Raw genomic sequence first — 19,676 nt, 5'->3', positions numbered from 1 at the left:
ATAGTAGAGTTGGAAGGGGCCTCTAAGGCCATCAAGTCCAACCCCCTACTCAGTGCAGGAATCCACCTTAAAGCATCCCTGACAGATGGCTGCCTTTTGAAGGCCTCTAGGGTGGGAGAGACCACAACCTCCCTCGGTCATGGGTTCCATTGTCATACTGCTCTAACAGTCAGGAAGTTTTTCCTGATGTCCAGTCAGAATCCGGCTTCCCGTAACTTGAGCCCATTATTCCATGTCCTGCACTCTGGGCTGATTGAGAAGAGATCCTGACCTTCCTCTATGTGACAACCTTTCAAGTATTTGAAGAGTGCTATCATGTCGCCCCTCGGCCTTCTCTTTTCAAGGCTAAACATGCCCAGTTCTTTCTGTCTCTCTAAAAGTCTGAACTTCGCCACCTGATTTGCCTGTGTTTCCCAGCGTCCCTCATGAAGCCTCCCTCGTTCTAAATGTTACCTTGTGTATGATTGACAGGACACAAGCTGAGAGAGTAAGGAAACCTCGGTGTTGCATGGGCCCACAAGGACTTCTGCCCCGGTATTCAGAGATCCAGGCAGAAGGGCAAGAGCTGCTGTTCAAACTGACAGACAACGATGAATTGTAAGTACCAAGCTGATGATGTTTTTGTAACGGTTTTTCTGGAGCACAGAGACAAACACACACTCAATTTGCATTCCGTTCTTCTTTTGCTTCTGGAAGTCATCTTGAAGTGTCTCATTTCGCCCCACTTCTCTTGAGTGCAGCTTCCAATCAAGGGGACGCACGCGCCATGACAAAATGTGCATCTATTCTTGTGTGACTCTCATTTCTCTTAGGAAATCTCCCTATTTACTTGTAAGCACATTATCATTGTCTTCCCCCCCCCCCCAAGGTGAAAACAGATTCAAAGAAATTAGTCCAACGCAGCTCCATGTCCTTGACCTCTATTCCATGCCATTATTGGGTGTTTTCTTTTTGTTTTTTAAAAAAACCCTCTTTCTTAATCCTGCTGTCGAAAATGTCTCTGACTGTAGACAGACCAACGTTGGAGTATACAATTAAGTCGCTTTTCACTGGACCGTCCACTGGCATGTTTTGCGTTAAAACGCAATGAAACGGAGGGAGGAAGGAAAAGCCAATAAGAGACTGGGCACCGGCGTATAGCTGAAATTCACAAAGCCCCTTCTTCCTCTCCTTCTAATGTAGTTTGTGGTCTTAAGTAGTCTTTAGTGGGATATAGAAGCACAGCAAAGAAACTATTCCTCCTCCCCCAACTCAGGAGGTGTGATTGGACACAGTACGATTAAGCTATGCTTAACTGTACCATATAATTCAAAAGCCCTGTGTTTGGTCTGGTGAGGTTGTACTGGGCGTATGCTCTCTCTGAAACATACACACATCAGATCAAGCTGCGAGGTTAAACTATTAGCGCACTCTGGCTTTTGTCACTCCATTTCCTTCCGTTAGAGAGGACATTAGGAGGATATTAAGTGAAGGATGAAGGCTGTTCAAATTACCGTTGATTGCGCCTGTACCCTGCCCTCTTTCCAAGGAGATTGGGGCAGTGTGCTTTCCTCACAACAGAGCTGGTTCGGCTGTGAGAAGAATGACCGACCCTTTGGAGAAGGCCCATAGCTCAGGCTGGAGCGCACGGTTTGCGTGCGGAGCGTCCCTGGCTCAGTCCTCCGCATCTCGCAGTCAGGCTGGGAAAGTCTGAAACCCTGGGGAACTTCTTCCAGTCAGTATAAAGTTGTCCCCAGCATGGCACCTCCAGTGGAGCCTGCACAGCTCTTACTTCCTGCCCTGTGGTATTCTACTTCCTGTTCCTGAACCTGTCAGTGATCAGCTGTTTTGTGGGCAGGAAGAGAAAGCCAGGCAATGTGGTAGAGGGGAGAGAAAGAGTGAGGCTAGAGAGTAGGTGTGGGGAGAAACAGCAGGATAAAGGGCTGAGAGGGGGAGAAAGAGAAAGGCTAGAAGCTGGCTGGAGGGGGGAGAGCAAGAGATCGCGCAAAAGGGACAAAAGGTTTGTGTGGACAAAGGCAGATTAGGTGGACCAGGAAGTGCCTCATTCCCGTTCCCCCTCCTCCTCAGCCTCTCGCCTCTTTATTCCTCTCCACCGCTCCTGCACCACCACTACTTCTTGACTAGCCAGGCTCCCATGGCAGCCATTCTGTGTCTAGCCACATCCTTAGTAGGAGCCATTTTGTGATGGAGCCCACAGCAGATTCTCAAAGCGTCAAAAGTGCCCACGGCTCTAAAAGGGTTGGAGACCCCTGGCGCAGACAGTGCCGAGCTAGATGGACCAATGATCCGGTAGCTTCCTGTGACCTTATGATAAGTGAGTTTCATGAGTGAGCATAGACTTGAACACAAGGCTCTAACGCACCTCATTGGTTCTAATCTCATAGGCCATGGTACAAAATTCTGGCTCTGAATTCCCCCACCCCGCTATTGTGATTTAAAAAATGATGGAAGGGCTTAATGATCTGCATATTTTCTTCAGAATTAAATCCATAAAAAAAAGAGCTTTAATACCTTGCTCTACTGTTCTAGCTAAATGTTTCCACATTTTTTTCCAGCTAAGCCCACTGTTTCACTTCTGGAAAACGTTGTTGTGTAATTAAATTGCTTCCTGATGTTGGAGGGCTGGGGTGGGGGGTGGGGAGGCGTTCGAGAAGTTGGAGGCATCAAGCCATAAATTCTCCAGAGATCGTGTTGCTTCTGCTTTGTTCTATGGGACTGTGTTTTGGTTTTCCTTTTTTTAAATCATTATTTGTTTGTTTTTTGTACTGCTATGCTTTAAAATGACCAAAATGTAGGGCTTTGGGAAGGGTGGAGTTGGAGAGACGCAATGCCACAAGCTTCAGGGTTCACGGGAAGGTTTGGCAGTGGATTCTGGAGGGAAAGATGTATGTCAGCAAGTGAGAATGAACAATGATGTGTGACTCAGATGTAGAACAAAACAGCGCTCTTGCTACGGATTTTCCAACAAACAACCTTGCCAAGGCTTCTCTTGCGCTTAGAGGACTCCCCGTCCGTATCGCAGCCGAGCATTTTAGCCAACCTGGCAAAAATTTCCATCGCTTGGAAATCCACGCCTTCTACCCAAACTGGCACAGACCCTGTGCGTATTTACTTAGAAGTAAATCCCATTGTTTTTCAGTGGTGCACTGTGCGTAGAATTGTAGCCCGTGTTGCGAGTAAACATGCATGGGATCTTCATGTGAATCTCTTGAATTCCGAGACGTGGCTTCCAAGCGAGTGTGCACAAGAAGAGGGAGCCTGGGAATGAAGTTTGGTCAAAAAGCACCGTTCAGTCTTCTTCTTCGTCCGAGCTAAATGGCTGGAACAATAAAGGATAAAGATCCTTCCATATTCCAAATAGCTCAGGGTATATAGGGTATGTAGGAGAAAGTAAACGGCCTAGCATAGCTAATGAAGTTGATACAGAAAATGACATGGTTCTCTAGGCACAAAAGGCCATGCTAGCACAAATAAATACATGAATGAATAAAAATAATGTCCTTTGTGATTGAGTATCCAATAAGCGTTTGCCTTTAAAAAGAAAAATCCCTGGGTGTACACCCTAATGAAATGTGCTGCTCACGCCTGTGGCCACGCACACCTTGTAGGCATGAAAAATAAATTTTAAAAGGGTGGAGGGGATAAAAATGATGCCCGTAGCTGCTACAGAGAGCTAAAAGGGTCAAATTTAGCTTGCAAATGAGCTAATCTTGACACCCCGGGCATTCCGTAGCCTCTATGAATGCCAGTTTTCCCCTGATTTCAGGGGTGTAGCATGGGCACTCCTGTGATGTACATTATGTTTATTTACTTGTTTATTTATTATTCGAGGGCCAAACTCAGGCTGAATATTACCGAAATCAGCACTGGGGGTGATGTCTACTGTTCCAAACAAATAATGCTTTTCAATTGCTCTAGCCACATCCGCCTTCCTATCTCTTCTTCTGTTCTGTTACTCTTTTGTGTGAGGTTATCATGCACCTTCCCTGTTCGCCTGTGCTCTGGCATGTGGCTTCAGATGTTCCAAGCATGAGCATATAGGAAATAAGTCAATGACTTGGCTTTCTGTTTCGTGCAGTTTCATCGCCGTGGAGAACATAGACAGCTATTGTGTTCTTATTTCGTCCAAAACTGTTTTTTTCCTGAACTGTGTGAAAAACATGGACCGAGAGGCCATCTTCCTGGAGGTTAAATATGATGACCTCTTTCATTGCCTTATCTCAAAAGACCATGGAAAGGTCTATGTGCAATTGACAAAGAAGGCTGTGAATTCCAGCAGTGGCGTGTCAATGCCTGGACCATCTCATCAGAGGCCCATGGTAAGGGGGTGATGTGGCTTTAATTTCCTTTGGTCAAATATTCTCTGGTCATTGTTTGGGTGGAAGGAAGCGGGGTTTGCTTTAAAAAAAATGCTTCAATTTTCAAGAAAAATGTTTTGGGGCTTTCACATGTAAGGGTGTTGATTTGAGAAAGAAAGAGAGACCTTCTCCCTACAGGCATAGCACCATCACCTAGCTATGTGATGGATTAGAAAAAGCTACTTAAAGAACAATCCTGTGACCCCTAGACAGAGTCTGGGGGCCATTGGATACTTCAGATTCCTGGATCCGAGGCTAGAGTCAGTGCTCTGACCTGGGAGTCCAGGTTCTCCACCCCTTCCTCCTCCCAGCTGCCTCTCTGAGGTTGCAAAGGCAACGTTGGAGCGAAGGGAGAGGGGGCATGCCTGTGGGCGGGTGGGGATTGAGGAGGCTCGCTCATGCTATATCCCCAGGCCTCTCCAGCCTCCTTCCCTCCCTGACATCTCAGCTAGATGGGCAAAATGGCCTGTCTAGCTAAAATGCAGAACAGGAAGAGCATGGCGGCAAAGCTCCCCTCCACTGCTATTTCCGCTCTGCATGAGGTGGGGGAGTGTAAACCCCAGAGTTCAGAGGCTTACAGCCATCGCCCTAGGATTGTGTCCTTGAAAACCAAAATTCATAAGTTTTCCGGATTTCTTAAAGTTAGGCTCAGGATCCAGCAAAGTGGTTAGTCTAGTTCAGGGGGTGAATAGTCCCTTTTGCTTTGTTGTTAAACAATTGGGAGTCAGCAATCTTTGTCAATCTACTTTGAATCATCCAAAGATTTACCAGTAGTTCCTGATTAGCCTTCTGCCCACCTCTGTATTCGAGCAGGGGCCGGCAGAACTGGGATCTTCTGGTAGATCTCTTGGTGGTTTGAAATAGATCAGCCGGGGTTCCCTGACTCCCAGTATCAACAATGAAAGGTGTTTTGTTTCCCCTTCAAAATTAGGCTGCTGAAATGAAGACCGCTTGGGAGAAACCAGGAGTGGATTTGGGAGTGAAAGGACTGTGAACTCAGTTCTAGTCCAGTGGAAACAATTTTTTGAGTTCAGCACGTGCTTAGTGTAGGCGCTCTGTCCCGTCATTCCACAGCTGCACGCACTGCCCTCCCCTCTCTTCTTCCAGTGTGAGCGCAAGGAAGCTCCCCCTTACGTTTTTATTAACCACAGCTTGCCATGTCCTCCGAACTTGGGCAAACTGTAGTTAATCTTAATTACTGTTTGTTGAAATGAGAAAAACGAAGTCACCAGTCGCATGGAATTTATTGTTGCATCCAAAAGCAGCACTAAGGGTAGTTCCACTGTTTGGGCTGAGCCTTTATTTTGCCTGTAGTTGGTGGGCCTCTGGCTTCTAGTGAAAGAAAGAAAGCCAAGACCATCCTGCTATCTATAAAACACAAATGAACATGCTGATAATGTGCAACCACTGGTGATCGTTCTCTGGGTGTTTTCATTCCTTTTACCAGACAGATTAAGTTGCTTCTGAATGTTGCATTTTCAAAAGTGCAATTTATTTCATGCAGGTCCATGTGACGGCTGAGGAACCTGCGGTAAAACTATGTCAAGCAATCAACTATGCAAAGAGCCTTTTCTATGAACAGCAACTTATGCTGAGATCCAGTGAACATCAAGAGCAACTGGAGCTAGACTCCTAACCCAGACGAAATCTCGAACAGGGAAGCCACCTCTCTGTTCGATTAAAAAACAAGAGCAGGACCGTCACCTGGAAGTTCAGAAAATGTATTCTGTGAGGCTGTAAGCCAAGGTCCTGGAAATGAAAAAAAGCTTTGCGGTGTGGGGGCATTTAGGATCATAAGATCAAAAAACACGTTTGACATACATTTAGCTGTAGGAAAAAGCCCTGTATTTTCTTACTGTTTGTGTGTATATATATATCTATACATATGTACAACTGTGTTTTGTGTAAATAAGAAAGTGGGCAGGGCGTTGTGAGTGTGTATAAAGGTCTATTTCATGCAAAGAGATTACAGGAAAGGTTATATTACGTTTTCTATTGCACTGATTCTGAGCGTGTAGAAACGGCACATGTTTTTCGCTAGAGATGGTGAGGAGGCCACGACCATAACTAGGAGCGTGGGTGGCTGGGAGGCTTAGAGGTTGTTCTGCAGGTGATCTGCCGAGGCGCCCATATGGCAGGGTCAGGATGGGCTCTGACCGTGAGGACGGGACACGTTCCTTTCCAGTGTTTAGCGCTTTACTGTCCTGCTGGTTCCAGGATCTTTTTCTGTTTACTCAGTGGGTTTATGGCTGTTTGAAAGAGCAGAGAGAGGGGGCAAAAAATATTGCAACATAGTGTGTTCACTTCCTTTCCTGTGGTTTAGTGTGTACTGCAGTGATGCCTCCCTGATCTCCAGAACCCAGCATTAGGGGACATGAGAATACTTTTTCTCAACTACATATTTTTTCTCGCATTTCAAGATGCTCACTTTATAAGGAAATGTCGTCAAAGAACATTTAGTGATATCCCTTTGAAGCTTAAACAATTATACCTCTTTTTTAGCAGGACAGTTGTATGGAGGATAGCGTTAACACACGCACGCACACACACAAAGTTGCCCTCTGCATGCATTGGCCTTAAGAAGAAAGTGGGCCAGGTGGGGGGCGGTGGCAGTGGACAGGTTTGAGAAGACAGAAAAGTAGCAACTGTCTTTGTTGGAAAATAAATGGAAGTTTATAAATTTAATATTGCAGTCCTGTGGTCGAAATCTGAGGATTAATAAATGCTACTGCTGCTCTCTTGCCTTTGTATTATTTTGATACCAGCAATACATCCCCAGTTTGGCTCCCAGCTGTGCAACTCTGGGAGAGCAATTGCTTTGTGTGCTAAAGGTCCCAGATCCCTGGCAACGTCAAGTAAATCTCGGGAAGACATCTCTCTGAAACTCTGGAGAGGACCTGGCTGATCACGCTCTCTGAGCTCAATGGGCCAATGGTGTCTGAGGCGTAAAGTTGCAATGACGTGGCTCAAGAAGAAACTGCGAACTAGTTTATAACTCTTGTAACACCGCACCATCACCCCTACACACACGGAGATAGAGTGGCAGGGGGGTTGGGCGGGAATGCCACACGGAAAGAGGATTGCGCTTGTTTCTGAAGGACAAATTTCCATGAGCCAACTATCTTTCCTCTGAAATATCGTGTGCATATGCTACTCTGCCTAATCCACTTTTAAAGGCATCTAAGTTAGTGCCCATCAACACCCTTAGGCGGGACCATGGCACAGTGTGATAGAGCACATGCTTTGTGTGCAGAAGGTCCTAAGTTCAATCCCTGGCTTCTCCAGGGAGGGTGAGGAAGCAACCCTGTCTGAAACCCTCAAAAGACACAGCCAGTCAGTGTCAACAATACTGGGCTAGATGGACGAAGAGTCTGGCTCAGTGTAAGGAAGGCAGCTTCTTATGTTCCTGTGCTCATAGCAGAAAATTCCATGTATTATGCCTTGTGTGAAGATATACTTCCTTTCATCTTTCTGTCTTTGGGGAGACCCCTTACGTACATTGAGAATATACCAGCGCTATCATAAGTCTGTTGCCAATAAGACGTTAGACCCGGCAGAAAGGATCCAAGTGCAATGCTGGCGTAGTTCTCAAAATAGCCAGGTTCATAAAAATAGCCATAGGTTTCAGCATTGCTGGAGATAGGTTTGTTCACCAGAAGCCCACAGAAATTAGCAGACGTAGTTCTCAAGGGGAAGGTGCCCAGTGAGGGTCAAAGGGATCGTAGAGAGTTCACCAAGACGCTTTTGCATCCATCCGCTCCTTTTTATTTATCGCCAAAGTTACTTAGGAAAGAGGCAAGATAATTTGGGTCTCCCAAAATGCCCTAGGGGAGACTTGGTCGTGCTTGGAGATGTAAATTCTGCTTACTTATACTTCCACAGCCAGAAATGTTCCAGCAACTGCTTGGAGACTGAATAGAGTAACAAAATGCTTTTGGTTGGTCTAGCAATGGGCTCTTGACTCTCTGGGCATACACATGGCCATCTATTAACCATCTAAGAGTCCATAGAGGAGTACCAGGTGGTGAACAAGGTTCCATTTTAAAACACATTTCAGTGAAGGTTTTGGAGTTTCTCCAGGTGTGAGAAAGACCAATCCTTCACCCCAGTACTTCCAAAATACAAGTGTCTGCTTAGCCCCCCCCCCCCCCCGGGCTTAAGAGCTTGGGACCTATTTCCAAAAATGATTATATTTGCAAATTCCTCAAATGGGGACCCATTTATAGTCCAAGTAGCATAGATTATAGGTCGAACGTGTCATCTGATACCTCATCGACCACCAGGCATTTCACTTCGCTGTCTTGGGATCTTTAATCCCAGAGAATGTGTTAATCCTGGAGTGTTTGGACAAATGTAGATGTTTCAATTCATCCAGAGATAGCGTTTGGTTTCTACCACTTGCCTGCACACTTTTTTGCATCCATAAAAACCAGATTCCTTTCTGTTCCTTATAAGTTGATGCTTCTACTATAGGTGTTACGGCTGATCATTTCCATTCCCTGTGCTTGTCGACTGAAGCACTTCTCAACTGTACCACCAAGGGAAGAAATAGCAAAGAAGAGGTGTGCTTAAATCTGCCTATTCAAGCTGAGCTAACTTTGGTGGCTTTCCCCACATGGTGGACACTAGGAGGCAACCTACATTGGGGGCCATCTGTGGTGCTGAGCAGTCCAGACTGTATTGTCCAAATGTATCACATGCATATTATGAACCGCCCAGAGAGCTTCGGCTATTGGGCGGTATAGAAAAGCAATAAATAGATAAATATCTCTGCTCGTATTTTCAAGTAGTGCTAGATCAGTAAGTGGTGCAAATTTGGCTACTGATGGAAATGGGAAACTGGACTAGCTGAGCTTTTGGTCTAGTCAAGTTCTTCTGTTCTTGGATTCAGCTGTAATGAGTCCAAAAGGATTAATTCCAGAAGACTCCAAAGGTAGAAAGTTCCCAGCCTCATCTTGAGTATTGTGTTCAGACAGTTCTGGGTACCACACTTCAAGAAGGATGCAGACAAGCTTGGGTGTGTTCAGAGGAGGGCAATGAGGATGATCAGGGGTCTGGAAACAGCCCTATGAGGAGAGACTGAAAGAACTGGGAATGGTTAGCCTGGAGAAGAGAAGACTGAGGGAGACATGATAGCACTCTTCAAATACTTGAAAGGTTGTCACACAGAGGAGGGCCTGGATCTCTTTTCGACCATCCCAGGGTGCAGGACATGGACTAATGGGATCAAGTTACAGGAAGCCAGATTCCGGCTGGACATCAGGAAAAACTTCCTGACTGTTAGAGCAGTACGACAATGGAACCCATGACCTAGAGAAGTCGTGGGCTCTCCCACACTAGTGGCCTTCAAGAGGCAGCCATCTGTCAGGGATGCTTTAAGGTGGATTCCTGCCTTGAGCAGGGGGTTGGACTCGATGGCCTTATAGGCCCCCCTATACACTGAGCTTGAGAGAGGAAAAGGCTTAAACGAACAGCATTAGCTAACCCAGCCATCTCTCTCTGTGTGTAAAATATATGATTCTAGCAAGAAACTCTTGCTGTGAACCTCCTGTTGATATTGGCACTTCTACCACATTACTAAGTGAATAAACATAGTGTTCAAATTCCAAGGCCCATAGCTTAAAATATCTCACTTCTCCTCTCCCTCCTCCCTTCTCTACCCCCCTTTTCCTCTAGAAAGCACAAAATATGTGGTTTCTAGTCTCTCTCCCCCCCCACTTCACTTTAAAAACTCTTGAGTTTAGCATGCTGTTTGCAAAGATGGAGAAAGCTGCTGCCATTGAATGAATGCCATTAACCACGGCCTATTGTGCCTTGTAGAGGAGAAGTTCCCTGTATACGTTTCTGAAGCTGAGTATGGGCTATAAAGATTCCTTAAACAAATTAGAAATCTCAGAGTAAAGTCACCTAGACTTCTATATCTTATAAGAGTAGGGTGACCCTATGAAAAGGAGGACTGGGCTCCTGTATCTTTTAACAGCTGTATAGAAAAGAGGATTTCAGCAGGTGTCCTTTGTATGCATGCAACACCTGGTGAAATCCCCTCTTCATCACCACAGTTAAAGCTGTAGGAGCTATACTAGAGTGACCAGATACAAAAGAGGGCAGGGCTCCTGTAGCTTTAACTGGTGTGATGAATAGGAAATTCCACCAGGTTCTCCATATATACAAATGACACCTGCTGAAATTCCCTTTTCAATACAACTGTTAAAGATACAGGAGCCCGGTCCTCCTTTTCATAGGGACACCCTAGCCAACAGCCTCACCAAAACAAAATGAAAAACCTCTTAAGACTTGTGTGTGAAAACTCCCTAAATCTGAGCAGAGAAGATCTGTCCTGTTCCAAAAAGAGACCTTCCTCTCCACGGCCCAAACGGAGCCCGGCGTTTCCGCATCCCGCGCGGGCCTTGTGCCGCCGGAGCTGCTCGGCCTGAGAGCGAGAGCAAACTGGGGAAGGCAGCTGCTCCCTCTGCCCTCCTCCATTACTCTTTTTGATTGACACTTTAATGAGGGTACGAGGGGTCGCCCCCCTACCGGGGGGCTGGTTCATGCCCCGTTTATCTCACAGTCCATGTAAGCCGAAAATAGCCGCCGGCCTGCGTTTCACCGGCCTGTGACCCGGCAAGCCCACCATGATGGATTGAGTGACTGAGGCGAGTTGGCAGCTGAAGTGTGTAGTAGCAGTTTCTTTCTGTCAGCACGACACAATGGGGTTTGCTGATCCCTGGGTATTCCCTCCGTGCCTGTTCAGGAGCTCTCCGTTCAGGAGACACTCAAATTGAGGGTTGGGGAGTGGGAGAGGAGGGGCTACAAATATTGAAATAAATATGGGAGCAACTGCCAGGCTGGACCTTTTCTTCACCCCAGTATGTCCCCACAGCTACCAGAGGTAGAAAGTACTGGCAATAAAATCCTCCTTAAAGAGTGAAGTAAAACTCAGTGAATGACACCCCCTCCCCAGTGCTTTTGGGGAGAGGTGAGCCTGCTCTGACTTTCCTAACTCCAGAGTGCATCCGCCTTGAGTTTCCAGTCTTAGGGAAAAGGTGGGACACGTCACCCATTGTTAGAACCAGATACTTATTACTGACAGAGTAGGCTGGCAATATTCGCCGGGCTATTTAAAGCGTAGCGATGTGGGACAATTGTACAGTTCCATACAGTGAGGCAACGTGGAGAGCATATGTCTGGGTATGGCGCTTGGGTAGGAAACCCATCCACACACAATCCCAACGTGTGAAGTCCTTTTCTTGTTGGTTGGTCTTGTTTATGGTTCGCTGAGTGCCATCAGGGCTGGAGGGGAAGGACAGAAGGAGGCAGGGAGGGAGGTGGTGGGAGGAGGAACCGGGACAGAAGTGCAACGGCAGCAGTTAAACATGGTTCAGCTTAGTTATAGAACATTTCTACACCAGCGATTTATTACACACTTGTGATTGGCCGCTCATGGATGGAAGTTTAAGGGTCCTTTAGATGATGCCATCAACCTCCAGGGCACTTGCTTGCTTGACAGGCGGAGAGCTGGTGAGCAAGTAGGCCGCAGCATCTCCTGTGCCTCCTTCTCACCGCCACCCTTGTCTGGGCCAGAGCAAGAGGCAGGTGAATGAGCAGGTTGCAATGAGGAACAAGAGGAGCATCTCCAGGGGATTCTTATCAGCAGCCCCTGCCGGAGTGTGAGTGCGTACCCTTGACCCCAGCCCTGATCTCAGGCAGCAAGAAGTTAGGCCACATGGCTGCTGTTTTTGGTTTAAAACATTTTGCATATTGCAGATATTGTAGAGCTGGACGGGTGCGGAAAAGGCCAACTGAGATGAACAAGGGGCTGGAGCATCTCCCCTAGGAGGGAAGGTCACAGCAGCTGGGATTGTTCAGCTTGGAAAAAGGAGGCTAAGGGGAGACAGGACAGAGGTGTACAAAATCAGGCATGGTGTGGAGAACGTGGAGAGGCAGACATTTTTCTCCCTCGCTCAAAATACTAGAACCCAATGGGTTCATCCCATGAAGCTGATTGGGGGGAAGATTCAGGACAGATAAAAGGAAGTAGTGATGGCCACCAATTTGGATGGCTTTAAAGGGGGGGGGGGTTGGATAAATTCCTGGAGGAGAAGGCTATCAGCGGGTACTAGTCCTGATGGCTATGTGCTACCTCCAGGATCAGAGACAATAATCCTATAGGCACCAGTTGCTCAGGAACATGGATGGGAGGGTGCTGTTGCACTAGTGACCTGCTTGTGGGTTAAGAGTCCACAACTGGTTGGCCGCTGTGTGAATAGAATGCTGGACTAGATGGACCCTTGGTGTGATCCAGTACGGCTCCTCGTGTTCTTATAGAATCATAGAATCATAGAATAGCAGAGTTGGAAGGGGCCTACAAGGCCATCGAGTCCAACCCCCTGCTCAATGCAGGAATCCACCCTAAAGCATCCCTGACAGATGCTTGTCCAGCTACCTCTTGAATGCCTCTAGTGCGGGAGAGCCCACAACCTCCCTAGGTAACTGATTCCATTGTCGTACTGCTCTAACAGTCAGGAAGTTTTTCCTGATGTCCAGCTGGAATCTGGCTTCCTTTAACTTGAGCCCGTTATTCCATGTCCTGCACTCTGGGAGGATTGAGAAGAGATCCTGGCCATGCATCGAAATGTTCGCACACAAACGCTAAGCGCTCTGCCTGCAATTTCACGGGGTGCAGTTGCTGAGGCATACTTCTCACAGTTGATTAACTAAGGTAGAATCATAGAATAGCAGAGTTGGAAGGGGCCTACAAGGCCATCGAGTCCAACCCCCTGCTCAATGCAGGAATCCACCCTAAAGCATCCCTGACAGATGCTTGTCCAGCTACCTCTTGAATGCCTCTAGTGCGGGAGAGCCCACAACCTCCCTAGGTAATTGATTCCATTGTCGTACTGCTCTAACAGTCAGGAAGTTTTTCCTGATGTCCAGCTGGAATCTGGCTTCCTTTAACTTGAGCCCGTTATTCCATGTCCTGCACTCTGGGAAGATCGAGAAGAGATCCTGGCCCTCCTCTGTGTGACAACCTTTCAAGTATTTGAAGAGTGCTCTCATGTCTCCCCTCAATCTTCTCTTCTCCAGGTTAAACATGCCCAGTTCTTTCAGTCTCTCTTCATAGGGCTTTGTTTCCGAATAGAGAGGAACCAGTACCTCACGTGATTTGGAAGCTATACTTCTATTAATGCAGCCCAAAATAGCATTTGCCTTTCTTGCAGCCATATCACACTGCTGGCTCATATTCAGCTTGCGATCTACAACAATTCCAAGATCCTTCTCATTTGTATTATTGCTGAGCCAAGTATCCCTCATCTTGTAACTGTGCCTTTGGTTTCTATTTCCTAAATGTAGAACTTGGCATTTATCCCTATTCAATTTCATCCTGTTGTTTTCAGCCCAGCACTCCAGCCTATCAAGATCACTTTGAAGTTTGTTTCTGTCTTCCAGGGTATTAGCTATCCCACCCAATTTTGTGTCATCTGCAAATTGGATCAGCGTTCCCTGCACCTCCTCGTCCAAATCATTAATAAAAATGTTGAAGAGCACTGGGCCCAGGACTGAGCCCTGCGGTGCCCCACTCGTTGCCTCTCCCCAGTTTGAGAAGGTTCCATTGATAAGTACTCTTTGAGTCCGATTCTGTAGCCTACTGTGGATCCACCTAATAGTTGTTCCATATAGCCCACTTTTAGCTAGTTTGTTAATCAGAATGTCATGTGGTACTTTGTCAAAAGCTTTGCTGAAGTCAAGATATATGACGTCCACAGCATTCCCACGGTCCACAAGGGAGGTTACCTTATCAAAAAATGAGATCAAATTTGTCTGACAGGACTTGTTCTTGACAAATCCATGTTGGCTTCTAGTGGTCACCGCATTGATATATTTTTTCCTGCCATGTCTTTATCTGAAAGAAGCATTCTGAAAGAAGCATTCAGCCAAAGGAAAAATTCACGGCGAATTAGGCTACCAGTCATGATGGCTGTGTGTCCACCTTAAGCACCATTCAGTGGAAAGGTAGAATATACATTTTACAAATAAAGAAATATGCCACCTCCAGGATCAGGAGTACCGTGCTTCTGGACACCGTTTTTGTGGGGAACGGGGGCGACTGTACTCAACACACTCAACACACACACACCCCGCTTTTAGTATCCAAGGGGGCATGTGGCCACTGTGGGAAACAGGAGACGGAACAAGATGGCCCTTTGGTTTGATTCAGCAGGACTCTGCTTGCATGTTTCACATTCTAACCATCACTCTTGGCATTTAGCTGAGCGGAGGACAGGCTACTGGTAAATAAACAAGTGCAGCCGATAGTAAGAAGAGCCGAACCGGCTGAGGGCAAGGGTGGCTCAGACTTCATCTGCGGCGTAATAGTTGCAAGCATGCTTAGATTCACTGGCAAACCACTGGGGTCAGCTCGAGTGCGTCATGTTTCCTGTAACTCGGGCATCCGCTCTGTTTGGGTCTTGGCTTTGATTCCAGCTCTCGTGCTGACAATGGAAGGCAAAGGGACGGAGGGTCAGGCCTCCCTCAAAGTGCTCCCCACCTGTGCATCTCCAGGAAAGGAACAGGTTAGCTGGGCTGGGTGAAAAGTTCACCCACAAGCCGAGCTGTCTGTCCCTCCTGCTTAATTTATCTGATATTTGGCTAACCTTGCTCTGAACTCGAGGCACCTCTCCTGAGCAGGCTCATGTCAGCCAAAGACGTCTGCCAAACCCTCCCTGATTTTCTGCCTGCCCTTTGACCTTTACGAAAGGCACGGACGGGTAGGGAGGGAAGTGGATGTGAAGGAAGGAGCAAGATGGATGGGATGAAAGTGTTTGGTGCCGGAGAGATCAGCAGCCTTCCCCAACCTTGTACTTCCCAGATGTGTTGGACTTCCCCTCCCATCATTCCCATGTCTGGGGATGGTGGGAGTTGTGGTCCAACACATCTGGAGGACACTAGGTTGTAAAAGGCTAATGGAAAGCCACTTTTGGCAAGACATAGAATTAGGGTGGCCACTTGCACGTCTCCGCCCCCCCCCCAAAGGAAACATGTTGCCAAAATAAAGAGGGCAGATATTTGCATATGTTGATTTATATAGAGGGACAGAAATTTAGAAATGTGCATGGATCCCCCGATTCACTTTGGAGGCCAGTTCGGAGGTTCCAAAATGGCCCTGATTTAACTCAGGGTGCTTCGGGCCTGGGCTGACCTGCTTTGGATCCAGATCCAAAGCAAGATCCAGACACCCAAAATGAGTTGGCCGTTGTGGGTTTCCAGGAGGGCACAAGGTCTGTCAGACTCCTTCCTCCTCACTCACTCCCCCACCCCAATCCTGGAGTCACTGCCCTCACCTGAGCCTGTGGGACTCATGTGAGCCATCCAGCAGCCGTCTGTCCTCAATGAGACCTTTACGGCCTCTGTAGTTGGAGACCTTCGACCTAGGAAGCTTCAGAGACCCCACCTTCATTTAAAATCATGGCTCTCATTGAAGATGGGCAGTTGTCGGACGGCTCAAGTAAGTCCTGTGGGTGGGTGGGGACAGCAGCTCACTATTCCCTTGAATCAGGCCAAGGCAGACCAAAGCACTTCGGATCACCTTGGCCTGACCTGGTCCTGATCCAGATTCATACCAAGACAGGCTGAGTTGGTTCACCTTGGCTCAGATTCAGAGTTTGGGCCTGAAGCAGTGCACAGCCCTACTAATAATTTTAATAGCAATACAACTCACCATCGTAGTGCCAGCAGTGACCAAGGGACCTGTGTGGCTGCCCAATGTGCTGTGGCCAGGAGCAAGGGTTGATGGGCAATTTCAAGACCCAGCTCTTCCTCCTTAGGGCTGGACCACAATTCAAATAGAGGGCACCTTTAAACAGAGGACTATCCTCTGTAACATAGAACATGTGGCCATGCTGTAGACCTGATCTGCTATTGGTCTTCCTTCCAGAAACTTTGAGCCCAACTGATGCTCTTTAGGGTAGGGTGACCAACTGTCAGGATTTCCCCGGATTTGTCCTGGTTTTTGTTCTTTCCATGGTGTCAGGGGGGGTTTTCTATCATTTTCAATAATGTCCTGGAATGACACACCTTCCCCTTTTAAGGCTGCCATTAGCATGGCAGGAGGGAATGACATGCTTTCTTGAGGCACATCATTCCCCCACCCCAAGCTCCAATTGAGGTCTTAAAGGGGAAAGTGGGTCATTCGTGGACATTATAGAAAAGGCCCCAATTGGAGTGGGTGGTGGTGGTACAGAACGAAATCCTTTCCCCTCCTCCACTCCAATCGGGTTCTTTAAGGTGGCGGGGGAATAACGTACTTTCTGCAGGACTCAGAAAGCTGCTTCCCCCCCCCACACACACACTAGGTGTCCTCTTTTTTGGTTTCCCAAATATGGTCACCCTACTTTAGGGTGGCCGTGGGCCCTCTTTTACAGAGGTTTGAAGGGTTGTCCTGTTTTAAGATAAACATTTTAAAGATCAAGAACCATAGGAATAGTTGTCCGTCAACAGTTAGCTACTGAACAGTGGGCTGTAAAAGCTGGCACACAGCTCACCTGGTGGTCATCATGGTGAGATGTACAGTCCTTCAATTTACATTATAATAATTATTGTTAAAGTTGCATCTGTACATATAAATCAGCATATACACATCTTTGTAACTCACTATCCTCTTTTGTCCTCTTTTTTGAAGATTTGTAAGTGCCCAGCTCAGTGTTTTTCCTGACAAATTGGGAGGTGGGCAGACCTGTATTTTGCTTCTTTGCTTGCTCATCGATAAACTCGCCAGTTTTCCTAAGTTTCAGACCCAGAGCTGGGGGTGGTGCCTTGTGGGTTAGCAGGGGAGGGGGGCTTCGCAGGAGTCTACTGCTGCTTGGCAGAAGCAAATGGTAGCAGAAGATCTGGGAACAGAAATAGGGCGGATTATCAGTGGAACCTGCTCCAGGGCAAACTAGAGAACCAACAGCAAAAGCTCAAGCTATGTGTCCCCATTTACACAGGATTCCATAGCCCTTTCCAGGAATAGGGTGACCCTATGAAAAGGAGGACAAGGGCTCCTGAATCTTTAACAGTTGCATAAAAAAGGGGATTTCAGCAGGTGACATTTGTATATATGGAGAACCTGGCAAAATTCCCTCTTCATCACAGCAGTTAAAGGTGCAGGAGCTATACTAGAGTGACCAGATTTAAAAGAGGGCAGGGCTCCTGCAGCTTTAACTGCTGTGTTAAAGAGGAAATTTCACCAGCTTCCCCATATATACAAATGACACCTGCTGAAATTCCCTTTTCAATACAACTGTTAAAGATACAGGAGCCCTGTCCTCTTTTTCATATGGCCACCCTACCTTTGCATGCACCATGTACTCTGCAAATCCCTTCTCTTCTTCATTGGGATAGCATATACACATAGGAATCGCCCGAGGGAAATAGCTTACTGTCTTGCTTCCGGACCTTCTTATCCTGGGATGTTACTGCTATTCTCAGAGGCCCTGAAATGGATGATAAGATCCTGACATTAAGAGAGGCAAATCCTGTAAGGTGGGAGGGAGGAGGAAATTGATGCCAAACTCCCAAAATATAAACAGGTTTAGAGTTGTTTTGTTCCATTAATTATTGACGGATTGATTGATTGCATTTCTATACCACCCAATAGCCAAAGCTCTCTGGGGGTTTACAAAATTAAGACAATTCAAAACAAAACAACAGTATAAAACCATAATATAAAATACAATATAAAAGCACAAGTGTTAGCACAATTAAATTGGTTCCCAGGGCTCAATAACTCTCACAGTTTGTATGATTTGGTATTGTGTATCTGGTTTAAGAATATGTTAAGGAAAGGAAAGGAACCTCTTGTGCAAGCACTTGAGTCATTGCTGACTCCTAGAGGGACGCCTGCTTTCGCTGACATTTTCTTGGCAGACTTTGTAGTGGGGTGGTTTGCCATTGCCTTCCCCAGTCGCAGTTACCTTTCCCCCAGCTAGCTGGGTACTCATTTTACCAACCTCAGGAGGACGGAAGGCTGAGTCGACCTGAGCCAGCTGCCTGAGAACCAGCTGCCTGAGAACCAGCTTCCGCTGGGATTGAACCCAGGCCGTGGGGAGAGTTTCAGCTGCAGTAACTGCCGCTTACCACTCTACTTGAGATCTACCAGACCAATTTTGGTCACTTTTGTTTTAAGCTGAAGCTTGAGCAGAACATTTTGAAAGTTCAAAAAAGTCCAAAGCTCGAGCTTTAACAGTAATTATTTTCCTCTGCACCAAACAGGCAGGGCAGCCCTTCTGCCAGCAGGCTGATGGACAGCCCTGCTCAGTCAGTCAGTGAGATGCAAAGGAAGGTCCTGGGTGTAGCCACCTGGTTAGACAGTTGCTGCCAGCGGGGAGGGAGAAGGGGATGGAGCCAGCCAATTGGGACACGGGAGGGAGGCACCGGGCTGCATGCAAATTTTGGAGGCGGGGTTCACTGTGCATGAGCCCTATTTGCATTATTCATGAGCCCCTCCGTGGCGGTGAGACTGAGGGGCAAAAAAATGGGGAAGGGACAGGACTATTACCTCCCATGGAGACATGGGCTTTACACGACTATGAAATGCTGGTTGTAATAATCCAGTCTTAATTTACAATCCGAGTCATTCCTTAATCACTCTAATTTCTGACTGGGACACCTCGGTCTGAAGCAGGCGAAGCTGCTGCCCCCCTCCCTCCCTCCCCCCGACTTACCTGAAGCCTCTGCATGTGCCAGCAAGCTGTTCGTCCTCTGTGAGACTGGCTCTGGCCTGCCGTAGATCTACTGTTGAAAAGCCTGGTGGTCGGAAATGGCAACACCCGGGCTGTTTCGGATTTGGAACCAAATCCAAAGAGGGCTGAGGTGGTGCCAAGGAGCCCCAAGACAAATTAGGGCCAATTTGGAAGCTCTGAATCAGCTTCCAAATCAAATTGGGGAGGGGTGTGTGCTGTGCACAGCCCTATTTCAAGGCAATGTGAAATTAATATTTTTTAAATTGGGTCTTGTGAATTGTCCAAGTAGCTTTTCACTCATTAAGTCCTAATCTGAGTAGACTCTTGAATTCAATGGGACCTAAACCAGTCATGACTAATTTAAGCCTGATTGCAATCAATTCGTGCACTCGAAGTATGACTAAATCTAGATCTAATCCAACGTCTTAGTGAGCAGCTAGGCAAAATTCTTCTCTTACACAGCTTTTCCTTATATCTCCACAAGTAAAAGGAACTAGAGACTTGTTTTAAAAACAAAACCCTCTGGAAAATTCAGGGAAGAGGAGAGAGAGACATAAATGTCTGTGGTTACATCTCTGGAGACAGGGGACTTCCTGGT

General features: G+C 47.0%; 1 protein-coding gene across 9 annotated transcripts in view; it reads left to right on the top strand.

The window, feature by feature from the left end:
- VPS13D (vacuolar protein sorting 13 homolog D) overlaps nucleotides 1-7,099 on the top strand; it is a 168,732-nt gene extending 161,633 nt beyond the window's left edge. For all 9 annotated transcript variants that reach the window (XM_063145240.1, XM_063145235.1, XM_063145241.1 and 6 more), the window contains 3 exons: nucleotides 472-597; nucleotides 4,079-4,319; nucleotides 5,863-7,099. In XM_063145240.1, the coding sequence (XP_063001310.1) occupies nucleotides 472-597; nucleotides 4,079-4,319; nucleotides 5,863-5,994 (499 nt within the window). In that variant the 3' untranslated portion in view covers nucleotides 5,995-7,099. The remainder of the gene's footprint in view (nucleotides 1-471; nucleotides 598-4,078; nucleotides 4,320-5,862) is intronic.
- The last annotated feature ends 12,577 nt before the right edge of the window (nucleotides 7,100-19,676 follow it).

Source organism: Elgaria multicarinata, chromosome 20, assembly GCF_023053635.1.
Source record: "Elgaria multicarinata webbii isolate HBS135686 ecotype San Diego chromosome 20, rElgMul1.1.pri, whole genome shotgun sequence".
In the NCBI taxonomy this organism is placed as follows: domain Eukaryota; kingdom Metazoa; phylum Chordata; class Lepidosauria; order Squamata; family Anguidae; genus Elgaria; species Elgaria multicarinata.
This window is presented reverse-complemented; position numbering and strand designations above follow the sequence as displayed.